This window comes from Rana temporaria, chromosome 5 (genome assembly GCF_905171775.1).
Source record: "Rana temporaria chromosome 5, aRanTem1.1, whole genome shotgun sequence".
NCBI lineage: Eukaryota > Metazoa > Chordata > Amphibia > Anura > Ranidae > Rana > Rana temporaria.
Genome location: NC_053493.1, coordinates 7,074,877 through 7,098,262, shown reverse-complemented (window position 1 = coordinate 7,098,262; position 23,386 = coordinate 7,074,877). Strand labels below are relative to the sequence as shown.

At 48.1% G+C, this 23,386-nt stretch overlaps 1 protein-coding gene across 2 annotated transcripts in view; it reads right to left on the bottom strand.

Moving 5' to 3' along the window:
- Window positions 1-23,386, bottom strand: part of ZC3H3 (zinc finger CCCH-type containing 3) — a 298,560-nt gene that overhangs the window by 78,245 nt on the left and 196,929 nt on the right. For both annotated transcript variants that reach the window (XM_040352126.1, XM_040352125.1), the window contains exons 5-8: window positions 23,204-23,376; window positions 14,036-14,114; window positions 10,539-10,694; window positions 8,987-9,056 (exon numbers count right to left, since the gene is read on the bottom strand). In XM_040352126.1, coding sequence (XP_040208060.1) covers window positions 8,987-9,056; window positions 10,539-10,694; window positions 14,036-14,114; window positions 23,204-23,376 — 478 coding nt within the window. The remainder of the gene's footprint in view (window positions 1-8,986; window positions 9,057-10,538; window positions 10,695-14,035; window positions 14,115-23,203; window positions 23,377-23,386) is intronic.

The window sequence follows — 23,386 nt, the reverse complement described above, 5'->3', positions numbered from 1 at the left end:
TAAATGAACTTTTTGATGCTATTCTAATTTTAGGAGCTGCACCTGTACTATCTGGGGGGGTTTTATAGGACAGAACATTCCGACGTAGCGTATCGTATTTACGCTACGCCGCCGTAAGTCAGAGAGGCAAGTGCTGTATTCACAAAGCACTTGCCTCCTAAGTTACGGCGGCGTAGCGTAAATGGGCTGGCGTAAGCGCGCCTAATTCAAATGAGGAACAGGGGGGCGTGTTTTATGTTAATGACTCGTGACCAGACGTGATTGACGTTTTTAACGAACGGCGCATGCGCCGTTCGTGGACATATCCCAGTGTGCATTGCTCCAAAGTACGCCGCAAGGACCTATTGGTTTCGACGTGAACGTAAATGACGTCCAGCCCCATTCACGGACGACTTACGCAAACGACGTAAAAATTTCAAAATTCGACGCGGGAACGACGTCCATACCTAACATTGGCTAGGCCAGCTATTTGTTCAACTAACTTTACGCCTGAAAACGCCTTACGTAAACGGCGTATCTTTACTGCGACGGGCAAGCGTACGTTCGTGAATAGGCGTATCTCGCTGATTTACGCATTCTAGGCGTAAATCAGTGTTCACGCCCCTAGCGGCCGGCGGAACTAGACAGCTAAAATACGACGGCGCAGGCCGGCGTATCTTAGCTACATTTAAGTGTATCTCAATTTGAGAATACACTTAAATGTACGACGGCGCAGATTCAGAGTTACGACGGAGTATTTACTGATACACCGGCGTAAACGTCTCTGAATCTGGCTATATAACTTTTGCGCAAACCAATCAATAAACGCTTATTGCGAATTTTTTTTTACGAAAAATATGTAGAAGAATACGTATCGCCCTAAACTGAGGAAAAAAAATCTAAAAAACATTTTTTTTTTCCAAAATTGTCGCTCTATTTTTGTTTATAGCGCAAAAACTGAGAACCGCAGAGGTGATCAAATACCACCAAAAGAAAGCTCTATTTGTGGAAAAAAAAAAGGACGCCAATTTTGTTTGGGAGCCACGTCGCACGACCGCGCAATTGTCAGTTAAAGCGACGCAGTGCCAAATCGCAAAAAGTGCTCTGGTCTTCGACCAGCAATATGGTCCGGGGGGTTAAGTGGTTAAAATGGTTCTAAATGCTTTTTTTTTAAATTACATTTTTTTTTTTTTTCTCTGCGTTAGTTTTAGGCTGGAATTCCACTTTAACCTACATCAATCCCCAGACAGGGAATGTTCCCCCCCAACATAAAAGCTTCACCAGAATCCTCCTGCCAGAAAAGTGTCCGTCCCCCCCCCCCCCCCCATCCTTTACACGGCGCTCGTAATCGGAAGGGCTGTAAAGCGGAGGGATTAATGGGGACGCAATCACCTCCCAAACGGCCTCCTCTCAGTATTACAATATGATCAGGAATGGATAATAAACTCATAAAGGCAGCTGATGGGGTTCTCAATCACACACATCTTTCTCCGGAGCTGTAAACCTGACAGGCCCGCCGACGGCTTTCACCTTGTACAGGAGAGGAACGCCGGCGACTACATACCGCGCTGCGCTCTCTCAGGGTCACCGAGATGAGGAAAGGCGCTACAACACCGAGTATCTGATATTGTCACAGGACATCATCTACATTTATGATAAAAATCTTCCCGGTGACAGCGAACATACAATTTACAGTGATTGTAGGAGCAGAAGGTGCATTCTATTCATTAAGATAAAAAAGTCAGCGGCCCCCCTAATACTCACACGAGCCCCATCTCTGTCCACGAGTGTCCTGGCTGTCCAGAGGCTCCCGCTGCTGTCAGTCAAAGTCAGTTAGCCAATCAGGGGAGAGAGGGGGCGAGGCTGAACCGCAGCTCCGTGTCTGAATGGACACAGGGAGCTGCAGCTCGGCTCGGTTGCTCCCATAGCAAGCTGCTTGTTGTGGGGGGGAACTCGGCAGGAGGGAGGGGCCAGAAACACAGAAGAGGGACCCAAGAAGAGGAGGATCAAGGCTGCTCTGTGCAACAGAGGTGGTAAGTTTAAAGTGGAGGTTCACCCTAAAACAATTCTATAACATTACATCCAGCATACTAACGACATGTACAGTATGCTGGTATTTTTTTTTTTTCTGCCGTACATACCGCTTAATTGTTATTTTCTCCCCGGCTTCTGGGTTCTGATTCCCGCGGGACTGGGCGTTCCTATTGAGAGCTTAGATTGACGTCTGGTGAAAAACTTCCCATGGCACATAAGGCGCGTCACCAGTTTTCCGTAAATAGCCGACCTGCGAGTCGGCTCTATATGGCGCCTGCGCAGTCAGCTCTACACGGCGGGCGCAGGCGCCGTATAGCGCCGACACGCAGGTCAGCTATTTACGGAAAACTGGTGACGCACCTTATGCGCCATGGGAAGTTTTTCACCAGACGTCAATCATCTAAGCTCTCAATAGGAACGACCCGAGGGGATTTGAAGCCGGAAGCCGGGGGGAAAACAACAATTAAGCGGTATGTACTGCGGAAAAAAAAAAATACCAGCATACTGTTCATGTTGTTAGTATGCTGGATGTAATGTTATAGAATTGTTTTAGGGTGAACCTCCACTTTAACATTGACAACGTCGCATATGACAAAACGCGTCCGGAGGAGGATACAGGCTGACGTCACTACGCTGCTTGCTGAGGGGGCAGGAGGGAGGGGCCAGGAGAGTCGACGGGGGACCCGAGAAGAGGAGGATCCGGGATGCTCTGTGCAAAACCACTACACAAAGCAGGTAAGTAAAACAACTTGTTTTTTTTGGGGGGGGGGGGGTGTTAAAAAGAACAAAGAAGTCTTTAGTTTGACTTTAGTTTGACTTTAAAGCTTGTTATATTCAGCGGAATAGATCCCCAAATCTATAGAATGTTTGTCCAACACAAAGGGGGTGATTTACTAAAACTGGAGCACACAGAATCTGGTGCAGCTCTGCATTGTAGCCAATCAGCTTCCAGGTTTTATTGTCAGAATTTAAGTCCCGGTTCACACTTTTGCGCTGATCCAAATCACACCCCATTCACGCGAACCGCTGCGGGTGTGTATGTTAAGTTAGACCCCTTTCACACTGGGGCGGTTTACAGGCGCTATTGCGCTAAAAATAGCGCCTGCAAACCGACCCTAAACAGCGGATGCTGTCTCTCCATTGTGAAAGCATCCAGGGCTTTCACACTGGAGCGGTGCGCTAGCAGGACCGCTCCAAAAGTCCTGCTAGCCGCATCTTTGGAGCGGGGACAGGAGCGGAGTGTTTACCGCTCCTTCCCATTGAAAGCAATGGGAAACCGCGGCTATACCGCCGGCAATGCGCCTCTGCAGAGGAGCATTGCCGGCGGTATTGACCATTTTTCGGCCACTAGCGGGGGTTAAAACTGCACTGCTAGCGGCCCAATACCCCCGGAATTCCGACGGTATAGCGCCGCTATACCGCCACCGCACCTCCCGCCGTATTGTGAAACGAGCCTTAAAGTAGAGTTCCACCCAAAAATGGAACTTCTGGCTTTTTGGATCCCCCCTCCGGTGTCACATTTGGCACCTTTCAGAGGGGAGGGGGGTAGATATCTGACTAATACAGGTATTTTCTCCCACTTCCGGACATGGATAGCCGCGCAACCCGCAGCTATCTATGCCAACTTCTGGTTTCACCTTTTGCACGTGAGACCGAGGCATGGATTTGCCTCGGTCTCACTACAATCTCTCTCCTCCCGGGTTCCGGTGAGTGCAGGACAGCCCGGGGAACCATGGGAGGCGGGAGGAGACCACAGGAGGAGGGGGGAGCCATGGGAGGATGACGGGGGAGCCATGGGAGGAGGAGGGGGGGAACAACAGGAGGAGGGGGGAGGCACCGGCAGGAGGAGGGGGGAGGCACCGGCAGGAGGAGGGGGAGGCACCGGCAGGAGGAGGGGGAGGCACCGGCAGGAGGAGCGGGAGCAGCTGGCGGGAGGAGGGGGCGTCACAGGAAGAGGGGGAGGCGTCGGTAGGAAGGGGGGGGGCTGCCAGTGGGAGGAGGGGAAGCCACCAGTAGGAGGAGGGGGGAGCCACCAGTGGGAGGAGGGGAAGCCACCAGCGGGAGGAGGGGGGAGCCACCAGCAGGAGGAGGGGGGAGCCACCAGCAGAAGGAGGGGGGAGCCACCAGCAGGAGGAGGGGGGAGCCACCAGCAGGAGGAGGGGGGAGCCACCAGCGGGAGGAGGGGGGGGACCACAGGAAAAGGGACAAGCCGCTGGCGGGACGAGGAGGAGCCGCCAGCAGGAGGAGGGGGGTCGCAGCCAGCGGGAGGAGCCACCAGCGGGGGGGTTCGCAGGAACCGCTGGTGGGAGGGGGAGTGAGCCGCTGGTGGGAGGGGGAGTGAGCCGCTGGTGGGAGGGGGAGTGAGCCGCTGGTGGGAGGGGGAGTGAGCCGCTGGTGGGAGGGGGAGTGAGCCGCCGCGCAGCCATCTGTGAAAGTGGTTGGCAGCTATGAAGCTAATGCATCACTTTCACTTTGAAGCTGGTCGCCGGCTGAACAAAACACATACAGGCTGATGGCTGCTTCGGCAAAGTCGAACCCCATTGTCGGCAATGGAACTGTTCAAATTGGTGCGATGCCAACTTTGCTGTGCCGCACTGCTCCTGCACTACTTTTGCGATTTGCATAGACATCTGTGCGTGAAATCGCTCCGACATGCGGCATTAAAATCGTGCAATTTCAAGTGAAGGCACGCAATTTCACCTGAAATCGCAGTCAGTGTGAACCAGGTCTCAGTCCTGATGCAAGCAGAGGGCTGGCTCTTGGGAGGAGTTATGCAAATATCAAAATGCCTTGATGGGCGGGTGTCAGTCTGGAGGAGTGGGCGTTCCTAGAAAGGCTGTATTTGCATGCAGAACACCCCTAGGTAACACCCACATGTGATGCCGCTTCTCAGCAGTAGGTGGGGAGTCTGTACAACGGTCGAAAGACTGGAGGTCAGATTTAATTTCTGAACAGAGTAAAGAGGGGTTAGAACCTCTGTTGGGTTTGTATTGCTGTCTGTCCCCCCTCCCCCAGTGCAGTACAAGATCATCATATTGACTGGTGTGGTGGTGATCATAGATACTGACTGGTGACAGTATAATTATAGTCATTTTCTTTTTAATTTTTTTTTCTTTTTCCCTTAGGCCCCGTATAGACGAGCGGACAGTCCGATGAAAACAGTCCGCCGGACCGTTTTCATCGGACATGTGCGCTCGGAGATTTCGGTCTGATGGTTGTACACACCATCAAACCGAAATCCGCGCGGACAGACAGCGCGGTGACGTGGCCGCGCCATCGCGGCGACGTGCGCGACCCTGGAAGGTCAATGTTTCCACGCATGCGTCTAATCACTTCGACGCATGCGAGGGATGGCGGCCCAGCGGACATGTCCGGTAAAACGTACAGACGACCGAACATGTCCGACGGACAGGCTTCCAGCGGACATGTTTCTTAGCATGCTAAGAAACATTTGTCCGCTGGAAACCTGTCCGATCCGCCGGACATTTGTCCGATCGGCCATACAGACGACCGAACATGTCTGCTGAAACTGGTCAGCGGACCAGTTTCAGCAGACATGTTCGGTCGTGTGTACGAGGCCTTACTGTGACCAGAAAGTATCTCACCAAAAATAAAAATGTTGTTGCAGGGGATGCCTAAAAATCTGACTTGTATCTTAGTGAAGACTTCTGGGAAAATCAGTGAGCCAATCACACAAGCAGGAAATGACATGTTGTGTTCTGTATATGGTATATACAATATTTTCTGATTTTCTCAGAAGTCTACACGAAGATACAAGTCAGATTTTAGGCATCCCCTGCAACAAAAATGTTATTTTTGGTGAGATACTTTCTGGTCACAAATAGGGAAAAAAAAAGAAAAAAGAAAATTACTATAATTATACTGTCACCAGTCATACGATGATGCTGTACTGCACTGGGCTCTGTGTATAGAGCGCCTCCGGGTGGCCATATTTTGCATTTTACAGAAAATGACAGATTGAAAATGGAAAGGTTATTATTATTTTTTTTTTATATATAACATTTAAATTACAATATGACTTGTGTAGCAATTTTATACGCTGTTTTTTTTTGTGCCATCGTTCTTTCCACAAAAATGGAGTTGCCCATTAAAAATCAAAAGATTAATAAATTAAAGTTTGGGCCGGAGTTCTGCTTTAACTCTTCCTAGTCCAGGAAATCACAAACATTTTTATTCCCATAAATATGGTCGGGGGGGGGGGGGGGGGTTGGGAGATTGTAGACGGAGCGTCCCTTTAACATATGGAGCGCGATGTTCCTTCCCAATTACATGAGAAGAGGGGGGAGGGGAGGGGGTGAGTTATGTCACACATTACGGCGCTCTGAGAGTACGCAGCCTTCGCAGGCGCCCGGCTAATGAACCCGAAAGTCGGCGAGGCTTTCCAAATTGCTCACCACAGACTTCTCTCTGTTTTGCTTATTTTTTATTAGGGAGAAGAAGAAAAAAAAATGCTGATTCGTGGGAAGTCCCTCAAGAGGAAAAGCTGTTGTAACAGCAGCGGGCCAGGGAGGGAGAGGAGCCGCGGCGTAGCCTCACCCGCCGATCGTACACATTTACGGCGCTCGGTAAAATCACCGCGCACCCTAACGGCCCGCAGACACAATACTCACCGACATTAAAATTAATAGCGGTATCTGATGGGAGAAGCCGCACAAATGAGCCTCATCTATTACCCGGCTGTAAAGGATTTCTCTATTATATCAAATCATCTCCTGGGGGGGGGGGGGGGGGGGGTGAGACGCCTCGGAACAATACTTCATCGCAGGACAGCGGCAAAAGGTGCAAAAATCAGGCCTTCTCGCCATCGCTGTGATCCCTACTGTCCCCTCCCAGCATTACAGAAGATTATCTACAGTCTTTCTTTTATCGGATACATTTGATTAATAAATAATCCTATTAAAGTGGACCTGTCTGATTACAATGTGATTGGCTGTCACAGTGTTTACATTCTACTAGCCCCCCAATAGGCACTTCAAGACCCCATAACTAGCATTAACATTACAGGTTTTTACGTTTTTTTATTTTTATATATATATATTTTTGTTTTTTAGGCAGCGATTCTCTTTCTGATAAAAGCAATCCGAGTGGCTGATTAGCTGATTGATTGCTTTTAGAAGCAGGAGGAGGAGCATCTAGAAAGGATGAGATTAATGAGAAGAGGTGTGGTGATGGGAGGAGCATCTAGAAGGGATGAGATTAATGAGAAGAGGTGTGGTGATGGGAGGAGCATCTAGAAGGGATGAGATTAATGAGAAGAGGTGTGGTGATGGGAGGAGCATCTAGAAGGGATGAGATTAATGAGAAGAGGTGTGGTGATGGGAGGAGCATTTGGAAGGGATGAGATTTATGTGAAGAGGTGTGGTGATGGGAGGAGCATCTAGAAGGGATTAGATTAATGAGAAGAGGTGTGGTGATGGGAGGAGCATCTAGAAGGGATGAGATTAATGTGAAGATGTGTGGTGATGGGGGGGGGGGCATCTAGAAGGGATGAGATTAATGTGAATAGGTGTGGTGATGGGAGGAGCATCTAGAAGGGATGAGATAAATGTGAAGAGGTGTGGTGATGGGAGGGGCATCTAGAAAGGATGAGATTAATGAGAAGAGTTGTGGTGATGGGAGGAGAATCTAGAAGGAATGAGATTAATGTGAAGATGTGTGGTGATGGGGGGGGGGGGCATCTAGAAGGGATGAGATTAATGTGAATAGGTGTGGTGATGGGAGGAGCATCTAGAAGGGATGAGATAAATGTGAAGAGGTGTGGTGATGGGAGGGGCATCTAGAAAGGATGAGATTAATGAGAAGAGTTGTGGTGATGGGAGGAGAATCTAGAAGGAATGAGATTAATGTGAAGAGGTGTGGTGATGGGAGGAGCATCTAAAAGGGATGAGATTAATGAGAAGAGGTGTGGTGATGGGAAAAGCATCTAGAAGGGATGAGATTAATGAGAAGAGGTGTGGTGATGGGAGGAGCATGTAGAAGGGATGCGATAAATGTGAAGAGGTGTGGTGATGGGAGGGGCATCTAGAAAGAATGAGATTAATGAGAAGAGGTGTGGTGATGGGAGGAGCATCTAGAAGGGATGAGATTAATTTGAAGATGTGTGGTGATGGGGGGGGGTCATCTAGAAGGAATGAGATTAATAAGAGGTGTGGTGATGGGAGGAGCATCTAGAAGGGATGAGATTAATTTGAAGATGTGTGGTGATGGGGGGGGGGGGTCATCTAGAAGGAATGAGATTAATAAGAGGTGTGGTGATGGGAGGAGCATCTAGAAGGGATGAGATTAATGAGAAGAGGTGTGATGATGGGAGGAGCATCTAGAAGGGATGAGATTAATGAGAAGAGGTGTGGTGATGGGAGGAGCATCTAGAAGGGATGAGATTAATGAGAAGAGGTGTGGTGATGGGAGGGGCATCTAGAAGGGATGAGATTAATGAGAAGAGGTGTGGTGATGGGAGGGGCCTCTAGAAGGGATGAGATTAACGTGAAGAGGTGTGGTGATGGGAGGAGCATCTAGAAGGGATGAGATTAATGAGAAGAGGTGTGGTGATGGGAGGAGCATCTAGAAGGGATGAGATTAATGAGAAGAGGTGTGGTGATGGGAGGAGCATCTAGAAGGGATGAGATTAATGAGAAGAGGTGTGGTGATGGGAGGAGCATCTAGAAGGGATGAGATTAATGAGAAGAGGTGTGGTGATGGGAGGAGCATCTAGAAGGGATGAGATTAACCTGAAGAGGTGTGGTGATGGGAGGAGCATCTAGAAGGGATGAGATTAATGAGAAGAGGTGTGGTGATGGGAGGAGCATCTAGAAGGGATGAGATTAACCTGAAGAGGTGTGGTGATGGGAGGAGCATCTAGAAGGGATGAGATTAATGAGAAGAGGTGTGGTGATGGGAGGAGCATCTAGAAGGGATTTGATTAATGTGAAGAGGTGGTGCCATAACTACTCACCTTGTCTTTTGATGCTTTATGAGAAAATGGGCAGGTCCCATCCGTCAGTTTGCAGGTGCCTCGTAGGAACCTATAAAGACCATTTACACAGGTCAGGAGGTGAAATTAATGATTGTAATATAACGACCATGCTAAAAACATTTATTCTTTCACACATAAGAAATTTCTACATCTCTATCCCCAAATCTTTACTTCCATTGTCCAGGATTTCTGACTTTATTTTTAAAAACATACGACTTCCCTCTCCTCTGTATAGCGGCAGGCTATAATACTGCTACCTACCTGACGACGATCACATGGTGCACACCGCCACCTACTGTTACCTATTGGACACTGCCAACCCTAACATGGTGCACACTGCCACCTACTGGACACTGCCAACCCTCACATGGTGCACACAGCCACCTACTGGACACTGCCAACCCTCACATGGTGCACACCGCCACCTACTGTTACCTATTGGACACTGCCAACCCTAACATGGTGCACACTGCCACCTACTGGGCACTGCCAACCCTAACATGGTGCACACAGTCACCTACTGGATACTTCCAACCCTCACATGGTGCACACAGGCACCTACTGGACACTGCCAACCCTCACATGGTGCACACAGCCACTTACTGGATACTGCCAACCCTCACATGGTGCACACAGCCACTTACTGGACACTGCCAACCCTCACATGGTGCACACTGCCACCTACTGGATACTGCCAACCCTCACATGGTGCACACTGCCACTTACTGGACACTGCCAACCCTCACATGGTGCACACTGCCACCTACTGGATACTGCCAACCCTCACATGGTGCACACTGCCACCTACTGGATACTGCCAACCCTCACATGGTGCACACTGCCACCTACTGGATACTGCCAACCCTCACATGGTGCACACTGCCACCTACTGGATACTTCCAACCCTCACATGGTGCACACAGGCACCTACTGGACACTGCCAACCCTCACATGGTGCACACAGCCACTTACTGGATACTGCCAACCCTCACATGGTGCACACAGCCACTTACTGGACACTGCCAACCCTCACATGGTGCACACTGCCACCTACTGGATACTGCCAACCCTCACATGGTGCACACTGCCACTTACTGGACACTGCCAACCCTCACATGGTGCACACTGCCACCTACTGGATACTGCCAACCCTCACATGGTGCACACTGCCACCTACTGGATACTGCCAACCCTCACATGGTGCACACTGCCACCTACTGGATACTGCCAACCCTCACATGGTGCACACTGCCACCTACTGGATACTGCCAACCCTCACATGGTGCACACTGCCACCTACTGGACACTGCCAACCCTCACATGGTGCACACTGCCACCTACTGGACACTGCCAACCCTCACATGTACATACTGCCACCTACTGGATACTGCCAACCCTCACATGTGCACACTGCCACCTACTGGATACTGCCAACCCTCACATGTGCACACTGCCACCTACTGGATACTGCCACCCCTCACATGTGCACACTGCCACCTACTGTTACGTATTGGACACTGCGGACACTTACATGGTGCACACAGCCACCTTCTCAGGGTCGTGTATGAAGGGACAGCTGTCACCACGCTTGCATCTCCCAAATCGGTTGTAATACATGCAGTACTCCTTCTTTGCCTTCTTCTGCTGGGCTTGCCGGATGATGGCCAGACTGCGCTGGACGGCACGGCTAGGCATGGAGGAGAAAAATATTATCACATTGACAGGAGAAGGAATTTACATACGATCTACAACAATCAATCCCAACTATTTCTCATCACTCTCTATAGACAGATCAAAGCTCATTCCTTTGATCCGCAGATGAATAAAACAAAGTACATACAAAAGTTACAATGCTTCCGTTGACTTCTATGGGGAAACTCGCTTTGATATGCAAGTGCTTTGGATTACAATCATTCTCATGGAACGGATTATGCTCCTAATCCAAGGTTCCACTGTAACATTGTTTATAAACGTTGATCAGATGGGAGATTGAGAAATACAAAGTAACATTGTTTATAAACATTGATCAGACGGGAGATAGATACAAAGTAACACCGCAGAGGCTTGAATCCTCACCACAGCGCGGCTCTCAAGTGCCGGGTGGACGTCCCTGGACGTCCACACGGACGTCCAGGTCCGCCAGGTACCTGCAATCGGCGGTTACACAGACAAGGACATGGATCTGTGTGTGTAAACACAGAGCTCCACGTGCTGTCAGGGAGAGAGGAGACCGATCTGTGTCCCTTGTACATAGGGACACAGCATCGGTCACCTCCCCCAGTCAGTCCCCTCCCCCCACACAGTTAGAACACACCCAGGATACACATTTAACCCCTTCCTCACCCCCTAGTGTTAACCCCCTTCCCTGTCAGTCACATTTATACAGTAATTAGTGCATTTTTATAGCACTGATCGCTGTATAAATGTGAATGGTCCCAAAATTGTGTCAAAAGTGTCCAATATGTCCGCCTGACAAAAAAAAAAAACGCAGATCGCCGTCATTACTAGTAAAAAAAAAATGAAATCATAACTCTATCCCCTATTTTGTAGGCGCTATAACTTTTGCGCAAACCAATCAATATACGCTTATTGCGATTTTTTAAACAAAAAATATGTAGACGAATACGTATTAGCCTAAACTGAGGGAATTTTTTTATTTTTAATTGGGATATTATTATAACAAAAAGTAAAAAAATATTGTGTTTTTTTTCAAAATTTTCTGTCTTTTTGTTTATAGCGCAAAAAGGAAAAATCGCAGAGGTGATCAAATACCACCAAAAGAAAGCTCTATTTGTGGGAAAAAAATGATAAAAATATAATTTGGGTACAGTGTTGTATGACCGCGCAATTGTCATTCAAAATGCGTCAGCGATGAAAGCTGAAAATTGGTCTGGGCACGAAGGGGGTTTAAGTGCCCAGTAATGAAGTGGTTAAATAAACGCTCGTTAACCGCGTTACTCGCAATCCAAGGTATTACTGTACTTTCTATTTCTCCATCTCCCTTCTGATCAACGTTTATAAACAATGTTACTTTGTATCTCTCTGTCTACCATCTTATCAATGTTTATAATGCTACTTTGTATCCATCTCCTCTCTGGTGTTTATAAACAATGCACAGATTGTTTTTTGACAGTAGAAGCTTCTTAATTTTTTACAGCAACTCCCAGCTGTCCAATTGATCCAGCAAGCAATTGCCAGGGGGGGGGGGGGGGTCAGCAGTGGGGCACAAGGACAGGGCGTACCACACATGCCCTGTGTACCTCAATGAAGTTGTTTTTTGGGGCATGTGTAGCACGCCTGGTATCCACTACAGGTTAAAGTATTATTATTATTTTTTTTTTTACGTTTTGAATGGAGAAGGGAAGGGTTAGAACACCTGTCAGGTTTTTGTTGCCGAATGCGTTTCCTTACTAGGGAGAAATTCACCTCTCTATTTTCACTGGTAAAGACAAATTTTGACTGTTGTCATTAAAACAGGAAATAGAGGGGGAAATCTTCCAATGGGGACACTCGCTCCAGAGACAACTTTCGATTTCCCCTCATTTTGGAGAGATTTTCTCTCTATTTCTGTTGTCTGAATGAAGGCAAATCTCCCCATAGGGATGAAAAAAAAAAAAAGAACTAGAAAAAAATGAATTTAAAGCCAGATATTTGGAGTTTTAGATGAAGGATTCATACCTGAGTATTTCTTAGGGAAACTCTATTTCTAGCCAGGAAGGTGATTGGTCACAGAAATTCTGGTACCAATATAATAAAGGAAGACGTGTACATAGGCACCCTGATCCAATGGGTGGCTTCTGGGGTAGTGCACTACAGGAAATAGTGAGCGGGTCTATTCCTGTGCACTAGTCCGTCCCTTCCTGTTCTTCTCAGCTCCCTACTGATCCCAAAATATGTTGGCAGCAGGAAGCAAGAGAAACAAGAAAAGCCAGGAGTTGTCTGCACTGTCATGGATGCAGCAAGGTCATGATCATAGGGATGCAGGGGGGCCGCGTCTGTAGGGGTGCAGGGATGCAAGGAAACATCTGTAGGGAGTTGCAGGGAGGCCACGGCCGTGGGGGGATGCAGGGGGGCCGCGTCTGTAGGGATGCAGGGGGGCCGCGTCTGTAGGGATGCAGGGGGGCCGCGTCTGTAGGGATGCAGGGGGGCCGCGTCTGTAGGGATGCAGGGAGGTCACGTCTGTAGGGATGCAGGGAGGTCACGTCTGTAGGGATGCAGGGTGGTCACATCTGTAGGGATGCAAGGTGGTCACGTCTGTAGGGATGCAAGGTGGTCACGTCTGTAGGGATGCAGGGAGGTCACGTCTGTAGGGATGCAGGGAGGTCACGTCTGTAGGGATGCAGGGAGGTCACGTCTGTAGGGATGCAGGGAGGTCACGTCTGTAGGGATGCAGGGAGGTCACGTCTGTAGGGATGCAGGGAGGTCACGTCTGTAGGGATGCAGGGAGGTCACGTCTGTAGGGTCACGTCTGTAGGGATGCAGGGAGGTCACGTCTGTAGGGATGCAGGGAGGTCACGCCTGTAGGGATGCAGGGAGGTCACGTCTGTAGGGTCACATCTGTAGGGATGCAGGGAGGTCACGCCTGTAGGGATGCAGGGAGGTCACGCCTGTAGGGATGCAGGGAGGTCACGCCTGTAGGGATGCAGGGAGGTCACGCCTGTAGGGATGCAGGGAGAACACGTCTGTAGGGATGCAGGGAGAACACGTCTGTAGGGATGCAGGGAGGTCACGTCTGTAGGGATGCAGGGAGGTCACGTCTGTAGGGATGCAGGGAGGTCACGTCTGTAGGGATGCAGGGAGGTCACGTCTGCAGGGATGCAGGGTGGTCACGTCTGTAGGGATGCAAGGAGGTCACGTCTGTAGGGATGCAGGGAGGTCACAGCTGTAGGGATGCAGGACTACGGATTTTTATTTAACACTCACAGAATGTTCTGCAGCCAGATAACCAGCACTACATCCCCCCAGGGGGCGCAGAGAGGAGGGAGAAGGCAGCACCTAAGGACTAAACACACACACGGGTACACCTACCTTGCAAAATACTGGGTCGGGGTGGCTGTGCGATTTGAGTGCAGGTTGCTGGGGCTGGTGCTGCTCACATCCGCTTTTCCTGAAAGAAAGATCACAAAGTGTAAGCAGAGGGCGACAGGCAGACACATGTACAGGCAACGGGCACTTGGACGGGCCAGAGTTTGCTGCAGGTGAGGTGCAAGGGCCACATGAAATGGCTGGATTCGGGCCTGTAGGCCTCATGTTTGACATGTGTTCTAGGGGATCCCCCCTGCCGATAAACAGTTGTGCTCATAAGTTTACATACCCTGGCAGAATTTAGGATTTCTTGGCCATTTTTCAGAGAATATGAATGAGAACACAAAAACTTCTCTCTCACTCATGGTTAGTGATTGGCTGAAGCCATTTATTATCAATCATCTGTGTTTACTCTTTTTATATCATAATGGCAACAGAAACTCCCCAAATGACCCTGATCAAAAGTGTACATACCCCAGTCCATAATACAGTGTATTGCCCCCTTTAACAGCTTGAAGTGTTTTGTGGTATTTGTGGATGAGGCTCTTTATCTTCTCAGATGGTAAATCTCCCCCATTCCTCTTCCAGTTCCTGTACATTTTTGGGCTGTCTCGCATGATCGGCACATCTGAGATCTCCCCAGAGGGGCTCAATGATATTGAGGTCAGAAGACTGAGATGGACACTCCAGAGCCTTCACTTTATTCTGCTGTAGCCAATGACAGGAGGACTTGGCCTTGTGTTTTGGATCCTTGTCATGTTGGAATGTCCAAGTACGTCCCGTGCGCAGCTTCCTGGCCGATGAATGAAATGTTCTTCCAGTATTTTTTGATAACATTCTGCATTCATCTTTCCATCAATTGTGACCAAAAATTTCCTGTGCCTTTGTAGCTCACACATCCCCAAAACTTTAGCGATCCAACTTCGTGTTTCACAGTAGGGATGGTGGACCTTTCATCATAGGCCTTGTTGTCTCCTCTCCAAAGGTAGTGTTTCTGGTTGTGGCCAAAAAGCTAAATTTTGTTCTCATCTCTCCAAATGACTTTGTGGCAGAAGGTTTGGGTCTTGTCTCTGTGATGTTTGGTGTATTGTAAGCGGATACTTTGTGGCATTTGTGTAGTAATGACTTTCTTCTGGTGACTCGATCATGCCGCCCATCTTTCTTCAAGTGCCTCCTTATTGTGCATCTTGTACAGTCACACCCCATGTTTTCAGAGAGTCCTGTATTTCACCTGAAGGTATTTGTGGGATTTTCTTTGCATCCCCAACAATTTTCCTGGCAGTTGTGGCTGAGATTTTAGTTGGTCTACCTGACCGTGGTTTGGTTTCACCAGCACCCCTCATTTTCCACTTCTTGGTTAGAGTTTGAACACTGCTGATTGGTATTCTCGATTCCTTGGATATCTTTTTATATCCCTTTTTTGTTTTATACAGTTCAACTACCTTTTCCCACAGATCCTTTGACAATTATTTTTCTTTCTCCCTTGACTCGGAATCCAGAAAAGTCAGTGCAGCACTGGATGAAAGATGCAAGGGTCTGTCAGGAGTCCAGAAACTCATTGATCCTTTTATACACACACACTAATTACAAGCGAACAGACCACAGGTCAGTATGGTTGATTTTAATAGCCATTGAGGCCAGGTTCACACAAACGCTCCGACATTGGGAGCTCATGTCGCATGACGTGTAAAAATCAATGTTTTCCTATGGGAGCCGTCTTAACTGGTCTGACACAAGTCGGTCTGACTTTGAAAATGAACCTTGCACTACTTTGATCCTACTTCAGCCCATTGAATATCACTAAAGTCGGATCAAAGTTGGATCACGTCTTGACTGATGCGACTTGTGCTCTGATGATCTTTAGGAAGAACTCCACGCCAAATGAAAAAAAAATGGCATGGTTTCCTCCTCTAAGAACATACCAGGGGGGCCCCCAGATCACAGCCCCCCACCCTATGTGAAGGAGTATGGGGTACATTGTACACCGACCCATTCACCTGGGAAAAAAAAAGTGTAAAAAAAAAAAACACACTACACAGGTATAGATTATTAGGCAGCTCCGGGGGCCTCCGCTCTCTCCGGTTCTTCTCCCTCTGCCCGGTGTCTTCTGCTGGGCCTCCCACGCTATCTCCTGCTCTTCCGCTCGCTCCTATGCCCGATCTTCTCCGTTGTCTTCTTTCCTCTGCTCTTCTTCCGATGTTGATACGACACTCTCTCCCGCTCTAATGCCCCATATGACTACTTATATTGGCATGGGGCGGGGTCACCGTGTGACGTCATTGGGGAAGCCCCACCCTATATGACGTCATCGCTCGTCCCCACCCCCTTTCCTGATCAGCCGGGCTGTGTGCTCGGATAAGGGTCTGGTATGGACTTTGGGGGGGACCCCCATGACGTTTTTTTCAGCGTAGGGGATTCCCCTTAAAATCCATACCAGAGCGAAGAGCCTGGTATGCTGTTGGAGGGGGAACCCATGTCTTTTTTTTTTTTATTTGGCGCAGAGTTCCCCCTCAAGATTCATACCAAACACAGTGCCTGGTATTGTCGGGGATCAAAGTCGGATCCCTGTTCATTGAAGTCGGACGAATATCGGAACTTCAAGTTGGATCCAAAGTAGTATGGCTGTTGTGTCGTACCAGTGTGAACCCGGCCTCATACAAACACACCAATTACAAGCAAACAGGTGAGGATGGTTACCTTTTTTTTTTGGTGGAGAACGTGGGCAAGGATGGTTACCTTTAAAGGAGGGGGAAAAAGCATCTGCAACGCATTAAAAAAAAATGCACCAGACTCCAGTACAGTAAAAAGAACAGGAAGTGAAAAAAAAAAAAGAGGAAACAAACCATCTGGAATGCATCAAAAATGCATAAAAAAAAAAAAACGCACCAGACCCAACACAGTGGGAAAAAAAATAGGAAGGACGAAGGAAAGAGAGAAAAAAGCAGCCGCAATGCATCAAAACCGCACCAGATTCCAGAACAGTGAAAAAAACAAAGAAGAGGAAGGAAGGAAAAAAAATATCCGGAAAGCATCAAAAACGCATAAAAAAAAAACACTGGAATTCATAAAAAGCAGAAACGGATCCAAAACGGATCTGGGGGGCATTGTTGTGGTGTGAAGTAGCCTGTATACACAGAGGCGGCTCTAGGCTTTGTGAGGCCTTAGGCAAAACTTGACATGGGGCCCCACTCACACCCATGATGGGAAAAAATAGGACAAGAGCCTCTTCCCCACAACCCTGGCCGGTGGTTGTGGGGGTCTGTGGGCAGGGGGCTTATCAGAATCTGGAAGCCCCCTTTAACAAGGCAGCCCTATATCCTGCTCTTTAATAACTAAGGGGCGGGGGCCACCCGGTGATGTCATTGACTGAGGGCATGCTGGATCATTGATGTCACAAGGGGTGGTGTCACCGATATTCACTGGTTGTTAGGGACGCTGGCGGCACTTGCACCTTGAGTCAGGGCTCATAACACTGCCTGAGCACAGCAGCGTTAACATCCTCTGTCCCTCGAAACTGGGGGTAATGCATTGGGCAAGTTAGGTGGCCGCGAGGGCCCTGTGAGTGTGAGGCCTTAGACGACCGCCTAATTTGGCTAATTAAAGAGCCGCCTCTGTGTATACACACCCCTTGTATACTGCAGGGCAGGGGATGCCTCCGACACCTATGATTGGCCAAGTACAGGTAATGTTATACTGGCGGGATCGCTCAGATGGGTTCGGACTAGGAGGCGAGAGGCTGCGGCGGGCGGCTAATCTGTGTCGGACTGTGAGCTCTATGAGAGGTAATGTTAAACCGACACATCGCTTGGCAAACTCTCACCTAACATGGGAAATATGCGATGACAGGTTCTCTTTGTGTTATGGCAGCCAGTGAGGTTGTGTTGTCGTTTCTCCGCACGTTGTCCATCGGTGTCCGATGTAAATAAACAAGTCAGAACGGCACAGAGAGCGCGGCTCGCTATCACGGCGGGGGGTCGCGGGGCACGGGCTCGTCTGCCGGCAGAGCTCTGGCATGGCTGATCGCTCTCCCGGTGACATGACAGGCAGACAGGTAACACCCTCCCCTTCCCCCCGACACACACGACAGATGGGGCAGAGTCCTCAACCAGCCGGCTGACTGACAGCTCCTGCCAGAGAAGAGGCCGCGCACGCACCATCAAATGCGACTCGCTCACTCCGCGAGACGCCCGGCTGGCAGGTGAGTGACTGCGACACGCGCTCGCCACCTGGCAAACCGCGCACGCCCTGTCGCTCCCGCAGCCCTCCGCGCCACGCTTCTCCATCGCTGTCTTGTTTTTCTGGTGATTTATGTCGCTTTAACATCCTCCGACGCCGAGGTTTACAGCGCAGCAGATTGCGCGAAGTGCTTGCGCTCTAATATTTCGTGGATGTGGGGCGAAGATCCGCAAGAAGCGCGCCCGGTCTGAGAGTCGCAAGTTATTAAAGGGGGAGTCCGCTTTTATTCTTCATGGATAGAATCCGGTCATATACAGGGATCACGTGTGTGTCTGGTAATAGCGGGACGGAAATCGCGATTTTCTGGTTTTATCCCCCAAAATGAAAGTCTGTTTTGTCATAAAAGATGAAAATAAACCAGAAAAATCTCATTTGGTAGTTGATAAAATGTATCAAATTTTTGTATCATGTTTTCCAAGCTGAATTCCATATATGGATATTATGATATCGTTACATTGTTCCAGCTTTGACCAATGGAACTGCATCTACGGCTGTGCTCATAAGTTTACATACCCCGGCAGAATTTATGATTTCTTGGGCATTTTTCAGAGATTATGAATGATAAACACAAAGGGGCAGATCCACAAAAGGATTACGCCGGCCTATCTATTGATACGCCGCGTAATTTTAAATTTCCCGCGTCGTATCTTTGTTTCGTATCTACAAAACAAGATACGACTGCATCTGGGATCGATCCGACAGGCGTACGTCTTAGTACGCCGTCGGATCGTAGATGCATTTTTCCGTCGGCCGCTAGGTGGCGTTTCCGTCGAATTCCGCGTCGAGTATGCAGATTAGCTAGTTACGGCGATCCACGAACGTACGTCCGACGCATTTTTTTACGTAGTTTGCGTTCGGCTTTTTCCGGCGTATAGTTACCCCTGCTATTATGAGGCGTACTCAATGTTAAGTATGGCCGTCGTTCCTGCGTCGAATTTTGATTTTTTTACGTTGTTTGCGTAAGTCGTTCGCGAATAGGGATTTACGTAGAATGACGTCACCGTCGGAAGCATTGGCTGGTTCCGGTTTATTTTCGAGCATGCGCACTGGGATACCCCCACGGACGGCGCATGCGCCGTTAAAAAAAAACGTTGTTTACGTCGGGTCACGACGTATTTACATAAAACACGCCCCCATCACCGCCAAAGATACACTACGCCGCCGTAACTTACGGCGCAAATTCTTTGAGGATTCGAAAAAAAAGTTACGGCGGCGTAGTGTATCTTAGATACGCTACGCCCGGCGGATATATGCGCCGATCTACGTGGATCTGCCCCAAAAACTTTTTTCTCACTCTTGTTTAGCGTTTGGTTGAAGCCATTTATTATCAATCACCCGTGTTTACTCTTTTTATATCGTAATCACAACAGAAACTCCCCAAATGACCCCGATCAAAAGTTTACATACCCCAGGTGATTTTGGCCTGATAACAAACATAAGTTGACACAAAGGGGTTTGAATGACTATTAACCACTTAAGGACCGCCTCCTGCACATATACGTCGGCAGAATGGCACGGCTGGGCACAAGTACGTCCCTTTACGTCCTCTTTAAGTGCCCAGTCCGAAGCTCCGTGACCGCGGGACCCGATCGCCGCTGGAGTCCCGCGATCGGTCTCCGGAGCTGAAGAACGGGAAAGCTGTGTGTAAACACAGCTTCCCTGTTCTTCACTGTGGCGCTGTCATTGATCGTGTGTTCCCTTTTATAGGGAAACACGATCAATGACGTCACACCTACAGCCCCACCCCCCTACAGTAAGAAACACAAATGAGGTCACACATAACCCCATCAGCGCCCCCTTGTGGTTAACTCCCAAACTGCAATTGTCATTTTCACAGTAAACAATGCATTTCTTGCTGTGAAAATGACAATGGTCCCAAAAATGTGTCAAAATTGTCCAATGTGTCCGCCGTAATGTCGCAGTCACGAAAAAAATCGCTGATCGCCGCCATTAGTAGTAAAAAAATATGTTTTTTATAAAAATGCAATAAAACTATCCCCTATTTTGTAAACGCTATAAATTTTGCGCAAACCAATCGATCGCTTATTACGATTTTTTTTACCAAAAATAGGTAGAAGAATACGTATCGGCCTAAACTGAGGAAACATTTTGTTTTTATATATTTTTGGGGGATATTTATTATAGCAAAAAGTAAAAAATATAGAATTTTTTTCAAAATCGTCGCTCTATTTTTGTTTATAGCGCAAAAAATAAAAACCGCAGAGGTGATCAAATACCACCAAAAGAAAGCTCTATTTGTGGGGAAAAAAGGACGCCAATTTTGTTTGGGAGCCACGCCGCACTACCACGCAATTGTCAGTTAAAGCGACGCAGTGCCGAATCGCAAAAACTGGCCGGGTCCTTTAGCTGCCTAAAGGTCCGGGTCTTAAGTGGTTAAGCTTGTGCATTGTTGGTTCACTTACCTTTCCCTTCTAAATGTTTTTTTTTTTTCTTTGTCTGAATTTCTCACTTCCTGTTTCTCCTCAGTAAGCTTTCCACCATCATCCGAGCCGTTCTGGCTGGGGGTTAGTCAGCCAGAACAGCTTACTGAGGAGGAACAGGAAGTGAGAAATTCAGACAAAGAAAAAAAACATTTAGAAGGGAAATGGAAGGAAAAGGTAAGTGAACCAACAATGCACGAGCTTAAAGGAAGCTATTTAGAAAATAAAAAACAAACCTTTACAACCCCTTTAAGTCTTCCTTTTTCTGTTTTTATTTTTTTTACTGTACTGGAGTATCTTTTTATTTATTTTTTCTTATGCATTCCAGATGTTTTTGCACTCCTCTTTTTTCCTTCCTCTTCCTGTTCCCCCCCCCCCCCCCCACCTGTACTTGGGTCTGGTGCATTACCTCTCGCCTCCTAGTCCCAACCCATCTGAGAGATCCCGCCAGTATAACATTACCTGTACTTGGCCAATCATAGGTGTCGGAGGCTTCCCCTGCCCTGCAGTATATAAAGGATGTGTATACAGGCTACTTCACACCACAACAACGCCCTCCAGGTCCGTTCTGGATCCGTTTCTGCCTTCCAGTGATTTTTTTTAATGTGTTTTTATGTGTTCCGGGTGTTTTTTTTCCTTCCTTCCTCTTCTTTGTTTTTTTCACTGTGCTGGGGTCTGGTGCCGTTTTGATGCGTTCCGGGTGCCTTTTTTTTATTTTCTTTCCTTCCTCTTCCTTTTTTTCCCCACTGTGCTGGTGTCTGGTGCGTTTTTTTTATGCATTCCAGATGTTTTTTTTCCTCTTTTTTCCTTCCTCTTCATTTCCTTCCTTTTTTTTTTTTTTTGCCTGTATTTGGATCAGGTGTGTTATTCTATGTGTTTCTGCTTTTCATACGTTCCTGTGCGTTTTTTATGCCTTTTTTACCTCCTTTAATGAATTTTTCCTCTTTCTGTTTTTTTTTGTTTGTTTTTTTACTGTACTGGAGTCTGGTGTTTTTTTTTCTTATGCATTTCAGATGCTTTTTTGCTACTTTATTTTTTTTTTCCTTCCTCTTTTTTTCCCCCTGTACTTGGGTCAGGTGCGATTTTTAATGCGTTCCAGATGTTTTTTTCCTCCTTTTCTTTTTTTTTCCTTCCTCTTCCCAGCACAGTGAAAACAAAAAAAAAAAAAACATGGAGAGGAAGGAAAGAAAAAAGGAGGAAAAAAAACCCCATCTAGAATGCCTTCAAAAACCCTCCAGTTCCCAGCACAGTGAAAAAAAAAAAAACAGGAACTGGAGGGTTTTTGAAGGCATTCTAGATGGGGTTTTTTTTTTCCTTTTTTCTTTCCTTCCTCTCCATGTTTTTTTCCCCCACTGTACTGGGGTCTGGTGCGTTTTCATGCGTTCCAAAAACTTTTATCCTCTTTTTTATCCCTTTCCTGTTCCCCCCCCCCCCCCCCCCGCTGTACTGGGGTCTGGTGCCTTTTTGATGCATTTCTGGTGCGTTCCAGTACAGTGTTCTGCAGAAAAAATGCGGCATGTTCTACTTTTTTTGTGGAGCCGAAACGCATTGGTTTGAACTATGCCATTGAGAACCATGGCCCAGATTCACAAAAGAGATACGACGTCGTATCTCAGATACTCCGTCGTATCTCTCAGAGTATCTATGGGACTGATTCATAGAATTAGTTACGCATAGATAGCCCTAAGATCCGACAGGCGTAATTGTTTTACACTGTCGGATCTTAGGATGCAGTATCGCGGCCGCCGCTGGGGGGAGTTTGCGTCGTAAACCAGCATCGGGTATGCAAATTAGGAGTTACGGCGATCCACGACGGTTTTTCGCGTTCGCTATGTCGCCGCTAGTCTAGTTTCCCGTCGCAAAGTTAGTCGTCGTTTTTGGTGCCTTAACTTTACACAGCACACGTATTGCTGTATAAAGTATGGCCGTCGTTCCCGGGTCGAAATTCAAAATTTTTTCCTTCTTGCGTAAGACGTCCGGGAATACGGAAGTACGCTACGCACGTCGCCAATCGAAAAAATGACGTCACTTCGCGCAAAGCACGGCAGGGAAATTCAAAAGGGAGCATGCGCAGTAGGTCCGGCGCGGGAGCGCGCCTAATTTATATGGCACACGCCCCTTTGAATTACGCGGGCTTACGCCGGAGGCCGCCGGCGTAGGTTTTCATTGCAAGTGCTTTGTGAATCAGGCACTTGCGATGAAAACTTGCGGCGGTGTAACGTATCTACGATACGTTACGCCGCCGCAGTTCTATGTGAATCTGGCCCCATGTAACCTATGTAACCTACTTTCTATGTGTTTTGGCTGAAAAAAAAAAAAAAAAAAGCACTGGACCGCATGTTGTGTGAACTGGCCCGTACATGCGACTGCAGGGCAGGGAAACCTAAGAACTGGATGTACAGAAATACAATCCCCTTTGGCAAGTGAATCTGTGAATCTGGAGTTCAGTTTTAAACAATATCTGCATTTAATTTTCTACCGTCATGTGACTCACCAGTTTTGTGCGTCGACTTGCTGGCGGCACCGGGGCTCCACGCCCTGGAGAGTTTGTTGGCAGAGACTTGGTAGATGGCGCCTTCGATGCACCGGAGACTCTTCTTCCATCTCTGCTGAGGGTGGGCTCTCCGGACGTGGGACAGCTGACGCCACCGGTTCCACAGGAGCACCCTGAGGAGAC